Here is a 27,189-nt window from a genome sequence, read left to right as displayed (position 1 = left end):
GCGGCGACATAGCTCGAAACCCTTCTTCATTGAAGGGGTGTCGTCCTCCACCCTCTGCTTCTCGTACTCCAGGGATTTCAGATAGCGAGCAACAGTTTCCTCCCCAGTTCGGCGCATATCCTGAGCATACTTAAACTGCCTCTTCTCTAGCTGAGCCTGGGCCTCTGCCAGCCCGCATTGTGCCTTCGTTAACTCACATTGCAAATTCCGGTTCACTTCATGGAAGCGCCAACAGTCCTCCTTAGAATCCATCTAGAGTCTTTGCATCTCGACCTGAAGCAAACTGATGTTATCTTGCAAGCTGACTCTCTCCTTTTGGCCAAAATGAACGTGGTCCAATAAGACATGCTCGAAGGTATTCACTTACAAAGATCACAATCATAATAAGATACCTACCAAAAAAGTATAAAGAATTTATAGAAAGACAAACTTGGACGATGCACTGGGTCATCCGAGCTCCATCATTGATGGGGTCCACCTCACTGTAATGGCACATATCCTTGGGAAGAAGCATACCCCTAGCCATCTGGAGACCTACACGAGGGTTATACAACCGGTTCAACATAGAGACATCGGCAACGCGGGGAATGAAGGGAGGGATATCTTCGACATAGGGCCCAACCTTAGGCTCCTCTTGGCTGGCATGAGGTTGGAAGGTGGTAGGGCCTGGGTATTGATTAGTACACGTCGGCTTGTCATCTCCCTGTAAGTCAACGTCGTGAGGAGAAGAGTTGGGCAACCTCACCTCGACACTAGCCGAGGTCCCCCCAGTAGAAGAACGATGATCTGCTTCTTCCTAGATGACCTCTTATCCCTGTCAACCGCCATCATGGAATCCAAACTCGCCATACCTAAGGAAAAAACAAACCGTTAGAATGTCAAAATAAGACACAAAAAGAAATACAAAGTATAGATTTTATTCCCTAACGGCCCACCAACCTACGCGACGCAGGACAGCTTGTACAAGCATGGGCTCGGCCAGAAAACCTTCTACTTGAACCTTTTCCTGGACGAGCTCCTGAAGCACGACTTGTAGCTCGACATCTTGACTCAGTAACACTTTGACGACAATTACTATACCAAGTGGTATCTACAACTCAATCACCATCTTTAGCGAGAAAGAAAAACCTCTTCTTTCACCCCTTGACTTTGTTGGGGAAATTGACTAATACCTTCCTCCTATGGCAAAAGGGAAGATAAAAACAGAAAGGGCCCAAGATCCTCTTCATGTGAGACGAAGTGGAGAAGACCTCAAGACTCAACGAAAAATTCCGGTGGTGGAACAAGTTGATCAGCCCAACCAAGGTCCGAATTGCATTAGGGGCGAGCTGACCCAGTGATACATGATAACACCTTAAGACAATGACTACAAAAGGGTGAAGGGGGAAGAAAGACCAGCATCTAATGTCTCCTCATAGACACAAAGTGTCATGGTTATGGTTCCAAGGATAGTGGTCAACACTCGACTTAATCCATCGATACTCATTAGGGATTTGGTACCTATGACACAAATCAACTCTCTCTTCCCCAGGCAGCTCGGTCGGTTCAAACATATTTATTACCCGCTCAACCTCATGCCTCTTCCGTACTAAGGCACCATAACAGTACACTCCGATCGAGCCCTCCCCTGAGGATCTTGCCTCACTATTTGACCTATCATCGGACAGACATTGTGAGAAGCCGGGTACTCACCAGAGAAAATGAAGGAAGACTGAAGACGATGACGACAGGACTCAGACCAATAGAAAGCAGAGCTCGAACTAACAGATTAGCTCAGCTCGCAACCTCCTTTGATCAAGAACTACTCAGAAAACTCAAAGGAAAGAATAGTGTGAGTGGGGACCTCAATGGGGGACCCCATACTTATAGCCCGCCAAGCGAAGATCTATGGCATAGATGCGCCGACAACTGGATTACAGCTAGCGGCGTGCGCTGGAAGTTTAAATTCCAAATTTGCATGCCCAACTGAGCACACCCCTTTTCAAAAATTGAAAATTGGTGCGCGCCCTCTCCGCTCTCTGGATTTGACGATTAAAGAAGAAACCGTGGCCTGCCCAACATCAGACTGAGCTAATAAAGCAAGTGACCTGCGGTCCACCCAGACCAATTACCCCCACTAAGAGCTACTCTCTTCATCGAGCTGACACCGGCTCGAGAGTGGGGGGCAATTGATGAGGAGTAATTTGGTCCTCCCAGTCGTACGAAAACACGTGGCTTCCAGATGACACCTCGACGCTGAGTCAGTAGACCATCCTGGTAAGTTAGCTTGGAGCACCTCACTCAGGCTAAACTCCCCTAGAAAGGCCGATAACGCGACCGTTATAACGGCTCACCGTGTCACACGCCTCAACTTTACTTAGACAGATTGTAACATCTACGAAGATCTAATAACTGACACATTAATGTGCTAGGAAAATGACTCCACCAAGAGCTCAAGGCCATTACCCTGAATCCCCTGAGTCCAGAAACCTATAAAAGGCACCCAAATCCACTCAGAAAGGTACACACACTAAATCTTCTAGAGCTCTCTCTCTCTCTTAAAGAACTTCTAGAACATCAATGCTTAAGCATCAGAGTGCCCTACCCGAGTAAAAGACACTTGGGCACTCTCACCTTCTATCCCTTGCAGCACACATCAGCTCAGTCCTTACAGTTTGGCCCAACCAAATAGACATCCAAGCATAATTCGAGTCACAGTAAACAAGGGAGCATCCAGTTTGTGCGACATCAGACCTCATTTCAACGTGCACTCCCTTAATTTTTTTTTGGCTGGACCTTTGCAATTTAGCTTCCTAGGTGTCCAACATTTGGTTCGCACATTACTTAATTGTTAATTGAGGTAACTTTGTCTTGTTCCTTAGGCTGTGTTTGGTTGCAATGCAAATAAATTTGTATTAGTACAAATAAAATGACAATTTACATTTTTTTCTCATTTGCACTCCCATACATTTGTACTAGTACAAATAAAATTGCACTGCAACTAATTACAGCCTTTAGACTCGGTTTGGAAGGAGTACAAATACAAATTTATACAGTGTGAACATATAAAATAACACAAAATATAAAGTTTTGCACTCCACATATTTGGAAAGAATACAAATACAAATATATACAATATAAATACATGAAAAATAATATAAAATACATGGTTTTGCAGTGTACATATTTATATTTATACTCTTTCCAATTTAACCCTTATTTAACTTTTTACATTTACTTTCATCCTTGACAATAGTCATTTATCTTACGTTGCCTTGGGTTTTTTCCGTATTACTTGGCACATGGTAGCCACCACTTTCCAGACACCGTTACACTCGGAACCATATACACATTATATTTGGAATTAGTGCACTGTTACACTCGGCATATGAATCCTATTAGAAAACGGTATTAGGATTACAATCTTAATCCAAAATGTTATTCAAACATGGTATTTGTAATTACGGTAGTGGTCATTTAGTTTTTTTTTGCTATAATTATTATCATGCATTGGCCTCCTATAAATCTACAATGCTCTGCCATGTACAGTATGCGAAGTGTATTTAACTCTTTGGCCCCGTTTGCTTTTTGGTAAGTTATTTATCTAGGTAAATGTAATTATCTAGGTAATTTTTTTTAGGAAACACTTATCTGGGTAAGTGCATTTACCCATGTTCTTTTATTTTTCAAGTAAATAAGGCAATGCCCATTTTATCCATAAAAATCAATTATTAAAAGGGATATTTTTGTCTCATTCAAGTGCTGTCAACTTCCCCCTAAGTGCGAAAGTTATTTTACCCACCTAGGAAAACAAACTTTCCCTAGTCCCTACATGAATTTGAAGAAAGAACATAAGATTTTTGATCAATGGGAACCAAAATCCCATTGACCATCTTTCCTCCTTCTCAAAATCCCAAAAAAGATCACCCCCTTAGGTTCTCTTCGACCCTACATGCTTATGATGATATGATATGATATTAATAGAGAACTCTCAAGAATACTCCAGATTTTCTCACATACAAGAAATTAGAGAACAAATTAAAAGTACAAATTTTAAAGATAAATGAAGGAAAAGAAAATGAAAAAAATGTGATGGAATTAGCCTATCAAGTGCCAAAGAAAAACATATGAATGAAAATAAGTTGAATACAAATTTTTACAAAAATACTGTACAAAATAAACTGAAATCCTTCATTTCCTCTGTCTTATAGATTATATCAATGTCTCAGAATCAGGTTGGGTTGAAATACAACTTAGAAATTATATATCACTATTTCGAATGCAACTACAGTAACCCGAACCAGGAGAAGGAAGAAGAAGATGAAGAAGAAGAAAAGAGAGAGAGAGAACATGAGAGTTTAGTCAAAACTGATTTGTACACTATTCATTCGACCCCCTAATGTTTCTTAAGTTCTAATAACCTTTACAAAGATGAAACTGCCCTTACTCTGCTCACTTTAACACTCCCCCTCTAGCTTGTTACATAGATAGTTCACTTTCTCTGAGCTTAGAGTTTTTGTAAACAAATCTACCCATTGATCATTCGAGCCCACATGTTCTATGTTTATCTCTCCAGCAAGGACCTTCTCCCTCACAAAGTGGCAATCAACCTCTATGTGCTTTTCTCTCTCATGAAATACAGGATTGGATGAGATATGGAGTGCAACTTAGTGGTCGTTCGGTGGTGATCTGTACTAGATGAGGTGATGTGTCTACTCCAACAACAACATCTGGAATTGGATCACAGACAAGAAGAAGAAGAGGAAGTACGGGTGGAGACGAAGGTGCTTCAAAACTTGAGAAGAAGGGGACAAACTCAAAAAAGATGATATTAGGGCAGAAATAACACTTCCGGGTAATGGGATTATAACACTTGTACCATTTTTGAGTCTGTGAATAGCCAAGGAAGACACATTTAATTGAGCATGCATCTAGCTTGTCTATTCCAGGACTCAGATTGTGTACAAAGCACATACAACCAAAGACACGAGGAGTTAATGGGAATGGAGATAAAGTGGGGAACAAGATAGAGAAGGGTGACCGACCATGAAGGATGAAAGAGGGCATCCGATTAATGAGAAAACATGCAATGAGTACAGCATCACTCCAAAACCGTTTAGGAACATTCATGTGATGAAGAATAGATCGAGTAGTTTCAAGAAGCTGACGGTTCTTCCGTTCAGCTACCCCATTTTGTTGAGGGGTGAATGCACATGAGGTCTGATGAATAATGCCATGCTGTTCTAAATACTATTGAAATGAAGTAAGAAAGTATTCATGACCATTATCTGAACGTAGAATTTTGATTGGAACACCAAATTGTGTGCATATTTCAGCATGAAATTTTTGAAAAATAGAAAACAATTCACTTCTTTATTTCATTAAGTAAATCCATGTCATTCTTGAACAATCATCAATAAAGGAGACAAAATACTTGTACCTATTATAAGACTTTTGGTTGAACCCCAAACATATAAATGAACAAAAAAAAAGACTCAACATACGACTCTCAACTCTTGGACTGAAGGACAAACGACGATGTTTCCCAAACTGACATGACTCACATTACAAAACTGACAAATGACTCAATGACGAGACCAAAATCTTAAGAGCCTTGAGAGATGGATGTCCCAGTCGACAATGCCATTGTAGAGGAGTAAGTGAAGTCTGAAGAGCAATTGAAGATCCACCACTACCAAGATAATACAATCCACCAACTTCATGCCCCTCACCAATCTTCTTCCCCGTCTTGAGATCTTGAAAAACACAAGTGGAAGGAAAGAAGGTAACAGAATAGTTAAGAGCTTTGGTTATTTTACTAACAGACATAAGATTGAATGGAAAGTTAGGTACATATAAACAAATGATAAGGGCACAAAAGCCATGTTAACATTACTAACACCACAGATGGGAGATGAGGACCCATTGGCAAGTGTAACAGTTTGTGATGTGGAGGTTTCAGAAAGAGAAGAGAACACACCTGGAGTCCCAGTCATATGATCTGAGGCTCTAGAGTCAATAATCTAGGGAGGGGTTTTAGATGACATGCAATCAATACTTGATTGGGCAAGTGTGGTAGTGGTATGTTGTGAAATAGTTTGAAGGAACCGTTCATACTCATCACGCGGTACATCACCATCTCCCTCCCAGAAGCAGATATAGATGTGGAAGGAGTTTGGTCTGCCTGTTTACTGTCACTGATATCAACCTCACCTGTTACAGCATGATCAGCCAATTTAGAGGGAGGGTCATGTAGATCATACCAAAAATTCACTGTGTGTCCCTCTCTACCACAATGAGTACATTTCCTTGTAGAGTTATTCTTCCCTCTGCCATGGCCTCCCCCTGAGTCACGACCACCCCGACTAATCATGGAACTGCCACGGCCTCTTCGAGGAGCATGACCTCCCCCTCTTGTACTATGTCCAACCCCTCTAGCTGTCACAAGTGCTGATCTATAAGATTGTGTGGAGTTCTCTGTCTATCCCAAAGAAATTCTACAAAGCCTTGAGAATACTTCCTCAAGTGTAGGAAGAGAAGAGCCCCCTAATATTTGAGCTCTAATTGGTTCATACTTCGACTTCAACCCCACTAAAAATCTTGTAACATCTAGTTGTTCCCTTTGTTGTTGTTGAACTTTAATATCTGGAGTGAGGGGATGATAGACATTGATTTCATTTCTTATATTCTTCATGTAGGCATAGTACTCTTCTAGTGTTTTGGTTTCCTTATTGTAAATCAAAGTACTTTTGATAAAGCTGATATACTCTTGTTGTGCTATCTTGTCAAGAATATATCTTCTTAGCATGCTCCCATATATCCTTAGCCGTATCAAGGAGCATGAAGTTAGCACTAATTTTGGGCTGCATGCTATTCCATAGCCAAGTCATGATTTAAGCATCTTCTTGTTCCCAATCGTCAAACCCTAGAGAGTCAGCTGGTGGTTTCTCATCTTTTACATGCTTCACTTTCCTCTTTGCCTTGAGAAAAACTTCCACAGATTTAGCCCATGGAACATAGTTTTCCCCATTCAGTTTAATTGAGGTCATCTGTACCCCTAGGTAGTCGGGGGAAACCACCACACTAGGTTTCTGATCATTGTATCCATCTCCTATTGCTGCCATTGTACTCTTTCATAGTTGCCTCTAACCTGACTTCTCAGCTACAAGCTGACTAATGTTATTCACAGTTTGATATTTCAGCACCTATTGCAGCCCCTAAATACAACAGTGAGAGCCCACACCTTGTTCTTATTCACACTACTGCTGTCTTCACAAATCCACGAACCACATAAGCATCAATTTAGCACTCACTAATCACATGTAAGCCCTCTTACAACCACTCAATAGAAGTTGTGCACCACAAGCTCCATAACACAGTCAAATTTGCTACACCCAGTTCAGACTTGTTTAACACATTTAAAAGGGCATTACACAACCACAAAGAACTCGGTTAGGTCACTACATTACACCTTACACCACTCGGCCACCTGCAGCAGCCCTAACCCACTCAACCACTTACAGCAGCCCCTACACCATTCGGCTACTGTACACAGCCCATTCTAGGGCAACAATGAACCTAGTTCTCTAGGTTCTAATCTGTAATAACTGATTCTTGGAGGGTTTCTATCCAGAAATACCAACAACACAGAAGGACTAGATAACCAACCTTCCTTTGAGAGTATCAACCAACCATTCACTGCTAAAATCACTTTCCTTGATGAAGGAGACTATGCGTAGCAGAGAGAAACGAGTTGTGATGTCTCAGACCTAGGGCGAACCAGTTCTCTCCACTAACTAACCAGAAATGAAGAAGGTGTCACGAACACAGCTGAGATGCTTTACAAATTGAAGCAGGTCAGGAACCTCGCTCTGATACCATGTTTCGAATGCAGCTATAGTAACCCGAACCAGGAGAGAAGGAAAAAGAAGATGACGAAAAAGAAAAGAGAAAGAGAGAACAAGAGGGTTTAGTCAAAACTGATTCGTACACTGTTCGTTCGACCCCCTAATGTTTATTAGGTTCTAATAACCTTTACAAAGACTAAACTGCCCTTACTCGGCTCACTTTAACTTGATTTCTAGATCTTTTAATTGTATTCCACTTGGGAGTCTTACTAATTTGATCCATATACAAAGTCTATCTTGTATGAGATCTATGTAAAATAGAACTCTTGTGAACTCTATAAATACAAAGGAACTTGGTGAACCAAGTAGCCGAAGCCAGTTTATCTTCACATTTACTTTGCTGTGTTAATTACTTTCTGATATTCTTTTTGTTTAACCAATGGAGATCGATCACTTTAAAGGAAACAACGCCAATAGAACCAATGTTGATAGTGGTTCAAACAGTTTAGGCTCGTCGTCATCAGTCCCTCCCATTTAGAACGTGACTCATCAGCGATTGAAATGGAGATCGATCACTCTGACAGTGTATGTGTACATGCACTTCATTACAAACCCCCACCGCTCCAATTAAACAGACACATTAGCGATTGAAATAGAAAAGCAGATCATATGATGTTGTCTGAATTTTAGCTAAGGGTTGGTGCGTTCATGCCTAGGGTCTGTTTGGGAGGGTTGAAGCAGAAAGCTCCTATTTTGGCTGAAAGTAGCTATTTTCGGGCTTTATGGAGTTTTCACCAAGCATAGCTCATGAAGTCAGAAGTCACTACCTAATGGCCCTCTCAAATAGGCGCTTAGGGCCCACTTGGGAGAGCTTCTGCACTGTTTTACTGCAGTCTGCAAGTCATGAGCAAAGGTTATGCTTTGTTTGAAGGAAAATGTAGGGAAACTTATACAAGATTTGTAAAGGTTATACTACCTTTACCTTCACAAACACAGCCAAAAGGGTTGGTAGATGAAGGGCCACAACTAACCGTTAAATTGGTTCCAAGGGTCCATTCAGCTGATTCCATTCATAATTTCATATCCCACTTTAAAGATATAAATATTATGAAGGAAACGTACAAAGCCAGTTCACTAGTTGATGCCTTAGGGATGAGTGTTCAGTTTATTCATTTTAAAACAGAACTGAATAAATCAAAATCGAATTAATTAAAATTATTAATGAAAAAACCAAACACATACACATTAGCAAACAATGATGATAGTAAATTTCAAAAATTTTTATACATTTTTTGTTTAAAAGTAATTCTTATTTATCACACTTATTTTTATTCATATCATGTGTGCCCAAATGTTTTCAATATTTTCTTTATTTTTCATATTTTTTTTGTGTTTTTTATCTTTCTTAATTTTTATTATTTAACTATGAATCAATGTTTGACACATTTGACCCTAAAGGTTGATGAGTTGCCACCAAACAAGAAAACCATTATATTTTGGGTCAATGTTAAATTTTATATTTTATTTCCATAATCAATACAAAAAATCTTCTTTATCACCCTTATTTTTCTTTAATATGTTTAGTATAAGATATTGGAGATGTGCTCAAATGTTTTCAATGAAACTTGGTAATTATTTTGTAATATTTTTGTGTTTTTATATTTTATATTTTAATTATTTAATTATGATATCAATGGTTGACACTTTTGACTTGAAAAGTTGTACAATTGACCTGCTACCAAATAGAAAATAATTTCACTTTTGGATTAGTTTTAAATTTTTCATTTCATTTCTATTGTCAATAAAATCAATTTTTGTTTATTACATTTATTTTATTTAACATGATATAGTAGAAATATGTCCAAATGCTTTTTTACAAGGCTTTTGTATTTTTTTGTGTTATTTATTTATCTTTTACATTTTTATTATTTATTTATAATATAATAGATTTACACACTTGATCCCAAAGGTTGAACCATTGACCTGCCACTAGGAATATAATATCATTTTTTAATTTCATTTTTGAGTTATTACAACCTTATATTTCATTTCCGTCATCAATAAAAATAATTCATGTTTATCACAGTTATTTTTTTTTAATATATGATTTCTATAAACTAGCGGAGGGGCCTTGCTTCACAGGGGCTGGAATGGAATTGTAACATTGCTATTTGCTACATAAAAAAAAGACAATGGTTTCTTAATAAGGAACTTGCAATTATAAGTATTTAAGTCTTGAAACTCATATAAAAGATTTAAAAGAGATCATCATGTGCTTATTATTTTAAATATTGTTTCAGCAAACCATCTCATATAAAAGAACACGATTATATAGTGATAGTCTTGAGTTCTACTTCATAGCTGTCCTTTGTTTCACACCAAGAATTCTCAGTTGACCCGTACTGTTCGGCCTGAGAACCGTCTAGGCAACTGGTTCCGTTTTACCCTAAACTTAGTCCCTGGCAAAAAATCGTTGAATCAGTCAACGACCCATTGACCCAGGCAGTTTAACCGTTGACCCATTCAATGGTTTTTGGTCATTTTTTATTTTTAATTATTTTTTATTTTTTTTTAAATTTTCGTTGTTAGAACGGGCCATCCATTTGAACTGGACGGTCGAATTGTCGACCTAGAAACCGGTGGCTAGAACGGTTCTGCTTTTGGGTTATTTTTTCAAGGTGTCAATAATTAGACAAAATAATTTTGTAGTCATAGTCATGGGAAAGGTGGACATTGCAAGGGATTCCAAAACCTTGAAAGATAAATCCAAAGTGACCTTAAACACAAAAAATTGGCGGTAAATCCACCAAATTGGAAAAACCAAGAAAAAAAATACCAAAAAATCCAGTCCAAAGTTCCACTTTGAGACGGAGCTAAACATACATGCAATCAAAGAAAGAGATAAAGCAGATCGTCTTGTAAGAAAAAAAATTGCACAAGAAAACCTAAAGAAAAAACAAAAGGGAAGAAATAAAATGGTGGTAAACCCTAGACCATTTTGGAGGATCTTGAAGAAGAAGAACAAACACAAAAAAAAAAAAAAAAACAAAAACAAAAGCAGAAAATGAAGAAAAAAAAAAGAAATATACTGCACACGCTTGAATAAAGCCCACAGTAAAAGAAACATTTGAATAGTGAAAATCCAAAAGCATAAAAACCATGGTTTTTGAACTGCCGTTGACCCGGATGGATGGACATTTTGACCTAGGAACCAACCAAGAAGCCGGTTCTGTTTTACCCCAATCCTAGTCTCTGGACAAAAAACATTGAATCAGTCAATGACCCATTGATCCGAGCAGTCGAATTGTTGACCCATTGACCCGTTCAATGATTTTTTGGCCATTATTTATTTATTTTTTAATTGGGAACCATCCAGGAAACTGGTTCTGTTTTATCCTAATCTCGGTCCTTGGCCAAAAATCATTGAATCGGTCAATGACCTATTGACCCGAGTGGTCGAACCATTGATCTGTTTAATGGTTTTTGGTTGTTTTTATATTTTTTTTAATTTTTGTTGTCAGAATGGGCCATTTGTTTGAACCGAACAATCGAACCGTTGACCCAAAAACCAGTGGCCAGAACTGTTCCATTTTCAGTTCGTATGAGTCACATGCTAGAATGACATAACACGTATGATACTACTTAATTGACCTCACACACTCAATTTTGGGTATGTAATTTTTGTTGTCAAAAATGGGTCGTCCATTTTTTTTTTAATTGGAACTATCCAGACAACCAATTCTGTTTTACCCCAATCCTAGTCCCTGGCAAAAAACAGTTGAATCAGTCAATGACTCATTGACTTGAGTGGTTGAACCTTCAACCCATTGACATGTTCAATGGTTTTTGGCCATTTTTTTTTTTAACTTTTGTTGTCAAAATGGGCCATCCATTCGAACCGGATGGTCGAACCTTCGACCCAAAAACCGATGGCCAGAACAATTCCATTTTTGGATCGTATGAGTCACACGCTTGAATGACATAACATGTATATGATATTGCTTTTAATGGATCTCGCACTCAATTTTTTGTGTGTAATTTTTGTTGTCATAATGGGTCATCTGTTCAAATTGGATGATCGAACTGTCGACCCGAAAACCAGTGGTTAGAATGGTTCCTTGATGTTTTCTTGTAAACTTTTGTTGTCGGAATGGGCCATTTGTTCGAACCAAACGATCGAATCGTCAACCCAAAAACCAGTGGCCATGGTTCCGTTTCCGGGTCATATTAGTCACACGCTTGAATTAACACGTATGATATTGCTTAAAGGACCTCACATACTTAATTTTTTGCCTATAATTTTTTGTTTTCAGAATGGACCATTTGTTCAAACCGTTGACTCGAAAACCGATGGCTAGAACGGTTCCGTAATTTTTTGCTTATAATTTTTGTTGTGAGAACAAGCCATTCGTTCGAAGCGGAGGGATGAACTGTCAGTTGTCAGAACGTTATTAACAACATTTATCAATAATAGTAAGCAATTATACTATTTAATTAAATAATCATTAATGATAGTTTTAATTATACTATTTAGTTATTTTTAATATAACAATAATTATTAAATTTATGAATAGGATTTATTAACTATATTCATTAAGTTAATAATTACCAAAATTAAATTAAATTAACATTATTTACCAGTAATAGTCAGTAATTATAATATTTTATTAAATAATCAATAACAATACTTTTAATAACATTTTTAGTTATTTCTAATATAAAAATAATTACTAAATTTATTAATAATAGTATTTATAATTTTAGTTTAAAGTAAAATTAAAGTAAATATCTATTTATTAACAATATTTATAATAACAGTAGTTATTAATTATAATCACTAATTATATATTTATTAAATTTGCTGTAATAATCAATAATTGTTAAATAATAATTAATTACCATAATAATCAGTAATTACTGTTATTTATAGTAATTACTATTAATTACTGTAATAATCAGTAATTACTGTTATTTATAGTAATTACTATTAATTACTGTAATAATCAGTAATTGCTGTAATAGTCCCTTACTACGGATTTGGGTTGCTCTCACGTGGGATCTACTCACATGAGTAGATTCCATTTCTTGACCATTTCCTATTAATAGATATATATAAGATTATTATTGACTTTTTGTGTCTTTTATATTTTTTAACTTTTATTATTTAATTTTGCTATGGCCAAAGCCAAGAACCAATAAGAAATCACTAAGTAGCAGCATGTTGGGGGCAAAGTTATCAATTGACTAAGTAAGCTCACCTAGTTGAGTTGACCTAACATAACTTGGTTGAGCTGACCTCATTTTGACAAGTTGTCCTAACTAGGCCGAGCTGACCTGATTTCGATGAGCTAACCTGGTACCAATTCATAACATGCACAAGCAACACATAGCCAAGTTGAATAGAGCATCAATGCCAGTGCATTCCATGCAGGCCCTTTGCCTACCACGTGCATAGAATGTGTGTACAACGTGTCAACCAAGGGCGCAATAAATGGATTGATGTCCAACCATGTGTGTGAGACGTGTCTCCCTCTCCTATAAATAGGTGAGCCCCTCATTCATTTGGACAACACAACATTGCATTACACTACTATGCACAAGACACATTGGACACCTCAACACAAATCTCACGAGCACTCCAGCTCTCCCACTGAGCTCTCCAGCATCTCACCGAGCTCTCTAGCTCTCCATCGAACTCACCAGCTCTCTTACTGAGTTCTCACCTCATATCACTAATCTCTCCATCTCTCCTTTTCTTCCCTTGGCATTACTGACAATCATTAGAGTCCACACCCCTAGGATCACCCGGGGTATCTGATGTCTCTATGGTTTCAGGTCTCCCTTAATAGACGATTCACTATGACAATTACTGACAATCATTAGAGTCCACACCCCTAGCATTACTGACAATCAAGGGTTAGTACATTTGACCAAAAATGTTGAATTGTCGATTCGCTATGAAATTGGAAAACAAATTCATTTTTGGATTAGTTTTAAATCTTGTATTTCATTTCTAACATCAATAAAACAATTATTATTTATCAGACTTATTTTTCTTTAATATGATTAATATAAAACCATTTTTTCTATAATTTTTATTGTTTATAATTTTTTGTATTTATTTCTATTATGATATTATAGATTAACCCATTTAATTCTGATGGTTGAAATGCTTATCCATCGGCAAGACAGATGGTTACATTCTTTCAAAAAACATGGTTTCTTTTATATATTATTAAAAATATTAGATATAGATAAAATTGATAAATTATAAAAAAATGTTAAAACTGGTGTGTTCAATATTAATACTGCCCCTTCACTTAATGCGTAAACGAATGCGTTCGAAAGTAGCACGTTGGTTGCCAAGGGTCAGAGATCCACACCAAAACTTGGAATCCTTGCATGAGATGAAGGGGATTAGTTCAATTTCCATTTGGTTCGCTCCTCTCTTTGGTTACTCCTTCCTTTGGTCCCACTGTTGCTAATGGCGGTGGTGTTGCCGCTTTTCTGAATGTTGTCCTGGCTTTAACATAACAGGTCAATTTTCAAAATACAATTAGCCCTGTAGGTCTATGCCAGATCTTTATGAATTTGAAGGTCTCCTGTTTGAAGATTTCGATTTATGAATTAATGTCGTTAATTCATGGACAACACTTTAATCATATGTTTTTCTGCCAGACTTCCCTTGTATAACCTTTAGTAGTTCCAGTCATTCTTTGCTTAACTTTTTTATTTTATTTTTTTCTTGATAGATTTACTGAACTTGAGTGCATCTCTTGCTAGCTTGTTGACAGGGACCTTTGGTTTCTCTTTGTTTTGCATTTTGCATACACTGATTGATCTAGCTTAAGTGAAGAAAGTGGTACTGCTGTCATCGCCACAAACTCTCACATAGAAAGATGTGTCTTGCTAATAGCTAATTACCCATTTCTTACTTGTGGAGGTATGGAACCTCTTTTGGTGACTCTTGAAAAATTCTTAGAGACGATATTCAAAATATATCTCTAGAACGTAGAGCTCTAAATAGGAGATCCATCTTTTGTTGGGCATATGACCCTATTTAGATACCCCAACAACTCCTGTTGTTTTCCACAAAAAAAAAAAAAAAAAAAAACCATGTTGTATGGTACATAGTGTCTTTATTATAGGTGGTACTTTGTTTCGTGTCATCACTTCGTCGCATTCTTTTTGCTTGTTGCTCTTGTAGTGAATGATAGATGGTGTACTGTTTCTCCATGACTTTGATTTTTCAGCCAAACTTCCATAACCCATGCATCAAAATATAGATGAGTTTGTGGAGTGGTCTGCCACTTTAATCAAGCCTCTATTTGATTTTTATGTGTGGTTCTCTTAGCCAATCGATTTTGATGCTTGCTTGATAGTCTCGGTGGCCTACTCTCTTGAATTTTGTACCACGACGCTATTGTTAAGTAATGTGGCATTTTGTCATATTTTTGTTCTATAGGCTCAGTTTGGAATGAGTACAAATACATATTTGTAGGGTATAGAATCTTATATTTTATATTATTTTGTATGTATTTGTACTATACATATTTGTATTTGTACTCCTTCCAAATTGAGCTAACAACTTGTAGAGCACCTTATTTGATGGGGGCAAAATTCATTCTAGGTATAATGAGATCCATTTGTTTGTACATAACATGCAGAATTGGAACTTCACAATTTGGCACATTGGCATGGTTTCATCATTAATAAACCCTCATAGACTTTCGGGTTTGGGGTCTTTAGGTCTAAAACTTCATAGACTTTTGGGCTTGAGGTTTTTTGAATTTGGGGATTAATCTACATAGAACTTTCATCTCTCAAGGACTTGATAAGTAAAACTTCATCAGTAATAGACCTTTGAGTTCGAGGTCCCTAGGTCTAGAGTTTCATAAACCTTTGGGTCCGAAGTCTTTTGGATTTAGGAAATTAGTCTAAATAGAGCTTCTATAACCAAAGGACTTGTTAAGTAAAGCTTCGTTAACAGTATGTCTAAGGTTCAAAATATACAGGCCAATATGTATCATATCGTGGCCTTCCTGATAAGCCCCTACAGGGGGTGTTTCAGGTCAGATAAGGGTTCAGAGGGTATCCAGGCCTTAAACTGACCCCCTTGAACCAGATTCGAAAAAAATAAAAAAAAAAAACACAAAAAAAGCACCGATACAGGCCGATACACCTTACTGGTGTATCGACCTGTATTGATACTTTGAACCTTGAGTAATTCCTCATAGAACTTTGAGTTTGAGGTCTAGTTTCATAGACCTTTGGGTCTGAGGTCTTTTGGATTTAGGGATTAGTCTACCTAAAGCTTCCATCACTAGAGGACTTGATAAGTACAACTTCATCAACAATAGGCCCTCATAGACTATCAAGTCTAGGGTCCCTAGGTCCAAAGTTTCATAAACCTTAAGGCCTCTTGGATTTAGACACTAGCCTACATAGAGCTTCTTCACCCAAGGATGTGGCATGTAGAAATTCATTAACAATAGGCCCTCATAAACCTTTGGGTTTGGGGTCTTTATGTCTTAGGGATTAGCCTACAAAGAGCTTTTTCACCAAAGGATTTGATGCACAGAACTTTATCGTTCATGCCAAGGTAAAATATTTTTTTATGGTACTAATTTCCCTATTTTGTTTATACAGGTGATGACTTCTTTTGGTTTATCTAGTCATGATACTCCTTTGTCATCTCTTGTATCTCTTTTACCAAAGAACCTACCTCAAGAAGGGTGGGTGGTAGAGAACAAGGTTATTGCTATAAAAGGATGGTCCCTTTCATGGTTTTTTAAACTGAACCGGTTAGGGTTCAGTTATTGGTTCAAACAGTTCGATCGTTCGACCCATACGGCTGGCCCATCTAACAAAAAAATTTAAAAAAATTAAAAAATTTGAAAAATGGTCAAAACCATTTTAATGGTTAATCGATCGGTTCAACAGTTTGCTGACCAAAATCAACAATTTTGGGGGAAAAAGTGGGTTTGGGGAAAAACGGAACCGGTTAGGTGACCAGTTCTCGGTTTTTCTGATCTGATCGTCCGATCCAGTCCGATTTTAAAATCCATGGTTCCTTTTGCTTCCCCAATATGCTAGTAAAAAACCATGGATTAAAGAGTGCTTAGTACATTGACCTCATGCCTGTTGTTGACAAGCCCATGGTATATCCTTATAATCATCATGGAGTTGAGTCAAAACCACTTATGAGTATGACTGGGGTCAATTGGTACCTCAAGAGCCATGATATGCACCTAGGGTATCAAATTACTACACTTGTGTCACAAGTGTTCTCTTCGCCGCACCATCAAGTGCCATCCATCGTGCCTACAATTGCTACTTCAGTGTCCAAGTGTGTGTCATGGGTGGGCTATGCATGTACTTTTGTATGGGGAAATTGTCAATGGCATTCTTGTAATTACTTAGTATGATTTTTCATCATTTTGATGTTATTCTCTCATAAGCTTAACGCACTCTTTGAGGGGAGGTAGATAGTCAAGTGAATCAAGAGCATGTAAAGGTTAAGCATGGGATCCCCTTGACACTGAACTGTGTATTTATGCTTGCCATCCATTAATGCAATACAATTTGCCTTTTGTCTAACTTATGCACCATCCATTTGAATGCCACACGGGGCCCCAATGACTAATCTCATGACACTTAGGCAACCATTCTTATGACATTCCCGCTACCATACTATTATTGCTCATAGTCATCCAACTCCCCACATTGCTGAAAAGAAACAACAAACATCTACAAAGTGGATATTTAGCCTAACCCCAAGAGGTAGGGTTGTAAACGACGCTGAAAACTTGCGTCCAAATCTGATTGGATTTGGTGACCTCATATTTGAATTTGAATCTTAATGGATTCGGATCAGATTTGGATTTAATCTGGTTGCACTTTTACTTTTTAAAATACAAAAAAAATAAAAAATTAATTACTTTTCAACTTTTATATATAATAAATTGATGTAAATATAAGATACTGAATTTATTATACATATACATACATATATAATATAATACATAAAATGTATTTTTTATATTTTTAAATATAGTTATATAAATTTTATATATTAAAATAAAAAAATATTATAATATAATTGGGTTGGATAGAGTAAAAAATCCGAATCCGATTCGATTATTAATTAGATGCATATTGCAAAATCTGAACCCAATCCGATTACATAAATACACCATATAAATCTTGGATAATTGGATGTTAGATTGGGACATGGAATTCTGGGTATCATTAACAAGATTAATAAAAAATAGCATTCAATGAAAGATAATGGGAGTTAATACCTTAAATATAAGAGTTGTTCTAGTATTCTGATTATAGTATACCACATTTTGTATGGTATCAGATTAGGTAAAGTGATGGATCTCTCTTTTCCCTAATTGATCTGACTAGGGTTTTTCTTTCAAGGCTCCTGCAACTTATTATTGAGGATTGGACCAAGCTAAATAAGTTTTCTGGGTAATCAGTGATGGTTTCAGCCATCACAATTGTTGTGAAGGGAGAGTGAAATAGTTTGTAGTGGTTAGATACAATGTAGTGGCATAGTGCCATGGCTCATGGAGCTTGTAAGATAATTTGGTAGAAGATGATTCTTCATGAGTTAGGATTAGGATGTCCAATTGAGGTAGACAGATATTTCATTCATAAGCAGTTTACAATAAAGGATAATTGATTATTGTTTGCTAAGACTGAAGATTAGCTAGGTGATAGATACTCTTAGCAAAGCATATGAGAAACCAAAATTAACTAAGTGTATTCAACAGGTTGGGCATGTGATATATATGCACCAGCTTAAGGGGAAGTATCGATAAAATCAGTAAACTAATGATGGGTTGCATTAAAGAGTTTGGGTAGAACTACAATTCCAACTTAATTTAATATACAAAACAGAAGGGAGTATGGAATGAATAACCCATCCCAGAACTTCGTAAAATTTCTCCTCTCATTTCTCTCAATCCAATACAAACCAAGTTTGAGCTCAAGTATTCCACGTGCACTAATAATTGCAACTGTAACATTTATGAACACTTTGAAGAAAATCATATAGAAATCCTCCTTGCTATAAGAAACTGGTGTTTAAAATAAGCGTTCCCTTTTCAAATTACCTTTCTGCCAATGTTCATACACTAGCTTAAGCTGGGATGAAGCGTCTACGGATTTTCAAATACCCAAACCTTCCAGCACCTGGTGAAGAGCCCTCAAAAAGGAATGGCAAATATCCTGTGGCACTTCGGTATCTCTGCTGAATCTAGAGGTCAAAGAGAGAGAGAGGGAGAGGGAGAGGGAGAGAGAGAGAGAATAAAATGTGAAGGAATTAAAATTAGAGCCATTACAACGTTGTGGCCAGTGGCTTGTCAGCATATATATATAACCTTGACCCAAGATATAAATATTAAGTTATAAACCATAACCAAATTGTGAACTGACAAGCAATGCAAATAAAGAAACAACATAATCAGCAACTAGGGATAATTAGCATGAATATTGGAATGTTTTATGGTTTTAGCAGTAGAGAAGTCAGAGAAAATCATATTTTAATTTTACATTCTTTGACATTAGCGATATAAGAAAGTTACCTCAAGAATTTGCTCATTGCTCCGTAGGCAGTTCCTTCCTATGACACAAACTGTTCCACCAGAGCCACCTCCTGTAATCTTTGCCCCAAATAAAGTACCTTTTCCAGATTTAGACAATTTATTGTGCTGCATTTCTTGTACCAATTTTACAAGCTTATCTGTTCCATGTGAACCAAGTCCACAAGCATTGTAGCTGTAATGGCACTGCAATACAAGGGTGTCTATTAAGTAGAAATATGATTTTTGATTCTCTGCTGCAAGAAAATTATTAGTCTGAGAAGGTTAACTTGAACCCTATGCCAAGAAGCCATATTCTTGAAGTTATAATGAAGTACATGGAAAATGGAATTTTAAACAATTACCTGATACATCAGCTCTCCAAGTGCAGAAAGTTGTTCATCTGAGCTTTGAGATGTTAGCAGTGCTTTAAATGCCTATACATCAATTAAAAAGTGTTCAAGTAATTATCATAAGCATAAACAAGCAACTATCAATTTGTTTGATCCATACAGAGGCACATTCAGTGATCTATAAAGTATATAGAAGCAACAATCAGAGCCAAAGCTTACCAAACCAAATCCCACCTAAGATAAACCTAATGCCACTTGGGATGGGCTTGGGCGGGTTTTTCAGGTTTGATATTCTTCTTACTCATGTTTAGAACCTTCTATATTTTATTTTGACTTTATAATATTATCCATCAACAATAAAAAACAACCTTGACGCGAAAATTTTCATAGATAGGATGTTGAGCAGCTGCTCTCACTCCATAGCAACGTTTAAGGTCGATTACTGTTACTTCATCATCATGATCAACATACTTCTCTAGGAATTTCTCACCAAGCAAGGATTCAGGAAGTCTCTTTGCATAAACTGATTCATATCTGAATACATAAATAAAGGGATTGGAAGTTATTTTGATTGTTTCATATGAAAACCAATCCTTAAATCTTTGGAATTATAATATATGTTTAAGATCAATGTTCTGTTATCAAGTTAAGAAATGAATGTCAATCTTTTTTAAGAAAAAGGTGCAATCCAAAAGGAAGATGAAAATTAAAGAAAGAAACATGTGTGACCAGGGATTGCAGGGCCTTCTTTACCAAAGAATCCAATGATTTTATTTTATTTTTTATTTTTTTTATTTTTTTCTGATAGGTACCAAAGAACCCAATGATTGAAAGTTATTGATTTGTTTTATGCCCTTTTATCAAGGACAGCTTCATAACTTCACAACTACAGTGGAAGAGAGAGTTGACTAACCTGCAAGGAGACAGGTTGCATAAGTAATCTAATGAAGCTTCAACTTCAAGAATTTCACCATGATCCTTTCCAATGTTGTCAGAAATTTTCCCGTTCACATGCTCATGAGAATTATCAATTGACAATGAATGGAATGGTAAAGATGATGCAATAGACTTTATCATCTTTCGACCCATAAAGGCACCTATTCTCACAGATCCATAGTCTGTTCCGCTAATACTGCAGAGAGTGTTAGTACTTAAAACTGGAAAAAAATCATATATGTAGAGAACACTGAAGTGGGCCCCACAGCTACGGTCCCATTGTGTTCGTAGGGTAGAAGATATTCTAGTCTGCCTAGGGTTAGCTATTGGTCATTTAGTTGTTTCAGTTGTTATTTATTTCAGTCTTTGTTTTACTCTATTTGTTATGTAAAGACTAAGGGCAGATCTGTCCTTTCCATGTAATGAGCATAACCTATAAATATTAATTAAAGTGGCGGCGGCAGAACATGAAGCTTCTGCTCCTCCTTTCAACCCTTGTGTTCTACTGCTTCTTCTCCCTCTTTCTCTTCTCTCCTCTTTCTTTCTGCTTATCTTCGATCCTGAGATTCATTAGGGTTCAAGACTGATAACAGTCCTGAACTTCTAGTTGGTATCAGAGCTAAGTTCTCTCATGTGAGTCTAGTCCAGCCGACCACATGAGAACCATCTAAGGCTGGAAGATTGAGAAAGCAGAGTTCGTTGACTGGTTCTTGGAGATCTCCAGAGGATTAGCAGCTGTTTGAAGAAGTATCACAGTTGTAGCAAGTTGGTGATCAGGAAGAATCAAAGAAGGCTAGGGTTCGGGTAACCTTGGTAGGCAGTGAACTGCATTCTACTATAAGTTTTTTACTTTCTGAGAGAAGTAACATCAGAAAAGATAGGTTGGACCTATCCAGTAAGGGTGGCCGAACTACTCTAGGGTTTTATCTCTCTATTCTCTAGGGTTTCTCTAGGGTTTTGTCCTATCCCTACGGCAAACCCTAGTATTAAGTCGAAACTTGTGATCTTATTCCTGCGGCAAACCCTAGAATTCTCCTCAACATTGATCAGTTTTAGGGTTTCATATTAACCCTAATACAAACCTTATCCGTAAGGCTCTTAGGACTGATTAAAACCTCGAATTGGCTTCAGCATATCAGATTGCCCTTCAAACTGTGTTTCAGTCTTCTTTTGGGGTTTCAAACACTTTTGAAGGGGTGAAAACAGTTCGGACTGTATTTCATGCACATCTATCGTGAGTACAGATTGGTTCTCTACTGATTTTGTGACTGTTGTTGGGACTTCTAGTGCTGGTTTTGACTGTAGTAACCATAATCTTTGATACTTCTGGTTCTTGACTGAAATGGATCTTAAGAATCAGGCAGAAGACAGTTTTGGGAACAGCAGTTATGGTGGTGGTTCTGAGACAGGTTTTCAGATTACAACCGTAAAGTTTGATGGATCAAACTACTTGGAATGGGCCTAATCAGCCATGATGGCTATTGGGGGAAGGGGCAAAGTAGGGTATCTCTTGGGAGATGTAGCAGAACCTTCCAAGGGAGACCCTACGTATACCAAGTGGGTCCAAGAAAACTACTTGGTTATGACATGGCTCTGTAATTCAATGCAGCCCCATATCAGCCGAAATTACTTATGGGCAAAGACAGCCAAGGAGATATGGAATGTGATGAAAGAGACTTACTCCCAACCCCTTAATGTTGCCAGAGCATATGAGTTGAAATGTGAGGTGAATGCCCTTAAACAAGGAGAGAAACCAGTGTCGGTCTATTTCTCTAACTTGCAGTCCCTGTGGCATGAGATTGATCACTAAGAGACTCTTGAGTGGGAGAGTCCCAAAGATGCTCAGATACATAGAAAGCACATTGAGACAAACAGAGTGTTTGAGTTTCTGGCAGGACTGAATTCGGAATATGATATTGTGAGGCAGCAGATCTTGACCAGAGATAGTGTGACCCTCTCTCAGACATACTCCTTAGTGCACAGTGAAGAGACCAGGAGGAAAGTCATGATGCAACCTTAGCCGCTTACACCTGCCTTGGTAGTTGTCAAATCCAAAACAGAGGGTGATTCAGAGAGGGACAGAAAGAAGGAAGATAAAAGGGATGTGGTGTGTGAGCATTGCAAGAAACCTAAGCACACAAAAGAAACATGTTGGAAGCTGCATCCACATTTGGTCCCGGCAAAGTTGAGAAATAAAAGGAGTAATGCTCATGTGGCTACGACTACTGATTCAGCATCCTCATTTGGCACGAGAGGCACACCATTAGAGACCTTAGCTGCAGTTCGGGCAGCTCTAATACAATTGGAGAAGGAAGTTGGCAGTTCAGCTCAGTTACCGCAGTCATCATCAGCTCCAGCTACATCGGCCTTTGCACACTCAGGTACTCGAGCCTCAGCCTACCATGCCTCCGCTCCAGGTACTACTGAACCGTGTTGGGTAATAGATTCAGGTGCATCTGACCATATGACCAGCTTGCCCTCTCTGTTTACTACTTATCACTTATCTTCTGGTAGGGATAAAGTATCTATAGCTGATGGCTCTCTTGTCCCTATTTCTGGCAAGGGTGACATCAAACTGTCAGATACTATATCATTGTCCTCTGTTTTGCATGTTCCTAAACTGGATACTAACCTCCTTTCCGTCAGTAGCATTACCAAACATTTGAATTGCTCAGTAACTTTCTTTCCTGACCGATGTGTTTTTCAGGACATGGAGACGAAGAAGGTGATTGGGACTGGCTGTGAGACAAATGGGATCTATCTGCTCGGGGAGAGTTCTCGTCGGGAAGAGTCAGTGGATAAGAAGTTACTTGTTTCTCAAGTTGTGAGTCCGGTTATGTTGTGGCATAACCGATTGGGTCATTTATCTTTTTGGTCCTTGAAGAGTCTGTTTCCTACTTTGTTTGAGTCTGTTGAGTTATCTCAGCTGAAGTGTGAAAGTTGTGAGTTGGATAAACATTATAGGAACTCTTATTCATTGAGTAATAAAAGGAGTAATAGTTCTTTTGATATTGTGCAGACTGATGTTTGGGGGCCATATCACATTCCTTCTAGGGGGGGGGGGTACAGGTATTTTTTGCTATTTGTTGATGACCACACCCGTTTTTCATGGGTTTATCTTATGCGATCACGAGATGAGGTGCCTGTCCTGACCCAAAACTTCCACCAAATGATCCTAACACAATTTGATGCCAGGATAAAAGTACTTACATCTGATAATGCAAAGGAATACTTTGCTAAGCCATTGGCATTGTACCTCCTTAATCATGGGGTTATCCACCAGAGCACGTGTCCTCATACACCTCAGCAGAATGGGGTGGCAGAGAGGAAGAATAGGCACATCTTGGAGGTGGCTAGAAGTATTATGTTTACCTCCAATGTCCCTATTCGCTTCTGGGGTGATGCTATCCTTACGGCAGTATATCTTATTAATCGGATTCCTTCTCGGGTTCTTGATATGAAACCTCCTTTTTCCCTTCTATACCCCAATGAGGAGTTGTTCACTATTCCCCTGAAGACATTTGGTTGTACCTGTTTTGTTCAGCTTCTTGGTCCCAATCACTCCAAGTTTCAACCCAAGGCCTCCAAATGCATCTTTCTTGGTTATGCACAAACTCAGAAGGGTTATTGTTGTTATGATCTTGTCTCCGGGAAGAAGTTTGTATCCATGGATGTCACTTTCTTTGAGGAGACACCCTACTATTCTCGGGTCTCTCCTTAGGGGGAGAGTAGTGAGCGTGGAGATTTGGGTCTTTTTCTTCAGGGGGAGGAGTGCAGTGAGGACAGGGTTAACACCTTTGGGGCTGTTCCCTTACCTATTCCAGTTGATGATGAGGGCTATAGTAGCGAGGGTGGTCAAAGGGATCGGGAGTTGAGAGTCTATCATAGGCGATGCAGGCAGATTGATCCTGGTCATCAGTAGTCCCAGCCAGCTACAATCTCTTATGCGGCTCCAAGTCCAGATATTACAATCCCAGGGCCCACAGAGACTCCTTCCATTGTTGCTACCTCACCCTCTGCAGATGACCTTGACCTTCCCATTGCCCTCCATAAAGGAAAACGGCATTGCACCACATCTACAGCCCACTGCATCTCCCAGTTTTTGTCCTATGATTGCCTATCTCCCTCCTACAGGTCCTATCTCACCTCTGTTGCTAATGTCCCTATTCCGAGAACAGTGCAAGAAGCCCTATTAGTCCCGGAGTGGAGAGGTGCAATGCAAGTTGAAATGGATGCCCTGTTGAAAAATAATACCTGGGAGCTAGTTGACTTTCCCAAAGGAAAGAAACCAGTTGGATGCAGGTGGGTATTTACTGTGAAGCATAATGCGGATGGTTCCATTGAGAGGTACAAAGCTCGGCTAGTTGCAAAGGGGTTCACTCAAACTTATGGTATAGATTACTTGGAGACATTTGCCCCGGTAGCCAAGATGACCACCATTCGGGTTCTATTATCTCTTGCAGCAAGCTACACTTGGCCTTTGTACCAAATGGATGTTAAGAATGCTTTCCTGAACGGGGACTTGCAGGAAGAGGTCTACATGCAGTTGCTTCCTGGATTCTATGATACAGAGGCAGTTAAGAAAGTTTGTCGGCTCAATAAGGCTTTGTATGGTTTGAAGCAGTCACCTAGAGCTTGGTTCGACAGATTCAGACTAGCCCTTGGGAAGTTTGGTTATGTACAGGCCCAGTCAGATCATACATTATTCATCAAGAGGGTGGAGTCGTCACTGACACTACTTGCAATTTATGTTGATGATATTGTGGTCACAGGAAACGACAACCATGAGATTGAGTCCCTCAAACAGCTTCTTCATCAAGAGTTTGAGGTGAAAGATCTGGGTACATTACGGTATTTTTTGGGTATTGAGGTTGCTAGATCTAAGCAGGGGATCTTTGTCTCTCAGAGGAAATATGTGTTAGATCTCTTGGCTGAAACTGGAAAGCTAGGTGTCAACCTACAGATACACCTATTGAACAGAACCACAGGATTAATGAAGAGAGTGGGGAGCTGCTTGAAGACAAAGTTATGTTCCAGCGGTTAGTGGGAAAGCTCCTATATCTATGCCTTACCCGACCAGACATCAGTTATGCCGTTAGTGTTATCAGTCAGTACATGCATTCTCCTAGAACCACACACCTTCTAGCAGTAGAAAGAATACTAGCATATTTGAAGAGATGCCCGGGTAGAGGTATACTGTTCAAGAACAATTACCACATGAAGGTGGAAGTCTATACAGATGCCGATTGGGCTGGGAGTGTTGATGACAGAAGGTCTACCTCTGGATATTGTGCTCTTGTAGGAGGTAACCTGGTTTCTTGGCGGAGTAAGAAACAAAGTGTTGTCTCTCGATCTAGTGCTGAAGCTGAGTATAGGTCAATGGCTAATGGAGTGGCTGAAATTCTTTGGCCGAGATCATTACTTGAGGAGTTGGGTGTTGAGTATGAGAAGCCCCTGATGCTGTATTGGTGATAATCAAGCGGCTATTAATATAGCACACAACCCAGTGCAGCATGACAGGACTAAACATATTGAAGTTGATCGACACATTGTACGAGAGAGGGTCTCATCACAAGAAGTATGTCTCCCATACATCACCTCCAATATGCAACTGGCAGATATCCTCACTAAAGCTGTATCACGGAAGAAGCTAGAGGCAGATCTATCCAAGTTGGGAATGATAAACATTTATTCCCAATTTGAGGGGGAGTGAAGAGAACACTGAAGTGGGCCCCACAGCTACGGTCCCACTGTGTTCGTAGGGTAGAAGATATTCTAGTCTGCCTAGGGTTAGCTATTGGTCATTTAGTTGTTTCAGTTGTTATTTATTTCAGTCTTTGTTTTACTCTATTTGTTATGTAAAGACTAAGGGCAGATCTGTCCTTTCCATGTAATGAGCATAACCTATAAATATTAATTAAAGTGGCGGTGGCAGAACATGAAGCTTCTGCTCCTCCTTTCAACCCTTGTGTTCTACTGCTTCTTCTCCCTCTTTCTCTTCTCTCCTCTTTCTTTCTGCTTATCTTCGATCCTGAGATTCATTAGGGTTCAAGACTGATAACAGTCCTGAACTTCTAGTATATAGATATATTGCATTCACCATATAGACTTAGGGGCCATTTTCATGGCATTATAGAATCTGGGTTTTTTGTAATATTGGATCTAGTAAGAATCAGACACAACATACAAATTCTACAATCAATTTTATAACCCAACATGGTTCTATCAACATGGTTCTTAGGAAACATATTGTAGGTTTTAGTGAGAATTTACAAACTCTAGGTAGAAGATTAAATGACTGGATTAGTTCCATATGAGAGCATCACATATAATTCTTCGCGGTTGGATCCTTGTTCACAGGGACATGAGAAGTCAAGTTTGAAATTTTCATGCCTACTTGTCTTACCTTTATCAGGTTAGCATGGATGCATTAAATCAATATTTTAACCATAAGAGAGACATGATTTTATAATATATAAC

General features: G+C 38.3%; 1 protein-coding gene across 1 annotated transcript in view; it reads right to left on the bottom strand.

Moving 5' to 3' along the window:
- Window positions 1-18,662: 18,662 nt before the first annotated feature.
- Window positions 18,663-27,189, bottom strand: part of LOC148852579 (L-arabinokinase-like) — a 138,311-nt gene continuing 129,784 nt past the window's right edge. Inside the window, exons 20-24 of the mRNA XM_088945832.1 lie at window positions 20,687-20,905; window positions 20,142-20,307; window positions 19,786-19,857; window positions 19,424-19,627; window positions 18,663-19,095 (exon numbers count right to left, since the gene is read on the bottom strand). Of these exons, the coding sequence (XP_088801958.1) occupies window positions 18,979-19,095; window positions 19,424-19,627; window positions 19,786-19,857; window positions 20,142-20,307; window positions 20,687-20,905 (778 nt within the window). The 3' untranslated portion in view covers window positions 18,663-18,978. The remainder of the gene's footprint in view (window positions 19,096-19,423; window positions 19,628-19,785; window positions 19,858-20,141; window positions 20,308-20,686; window positions 20,906-27,189) is intronic.

This window comes from Nelumbo lutea, chromosome 5 (assembly GCF_056320005.1).
Source record: "Nelumbo lutea isolate HS-2025 chromosome 5, American lotus-T2T, whole genome shotgun sequence".
In the NCBI taxonomy this organism is placed as follows: domain Eukaryota; kingdom Viridiplantae; phylum Streptophyta; class Magnoliopsida; order Proteales; family Nelumbonaceae; genus Nelumbo; species Nelumbo lutea.
The sequence above is the reverse complement of the archived record's forward strand: the minus strand, read 5'-3'. Positions and strand labels throughout refer to the sequence as shown.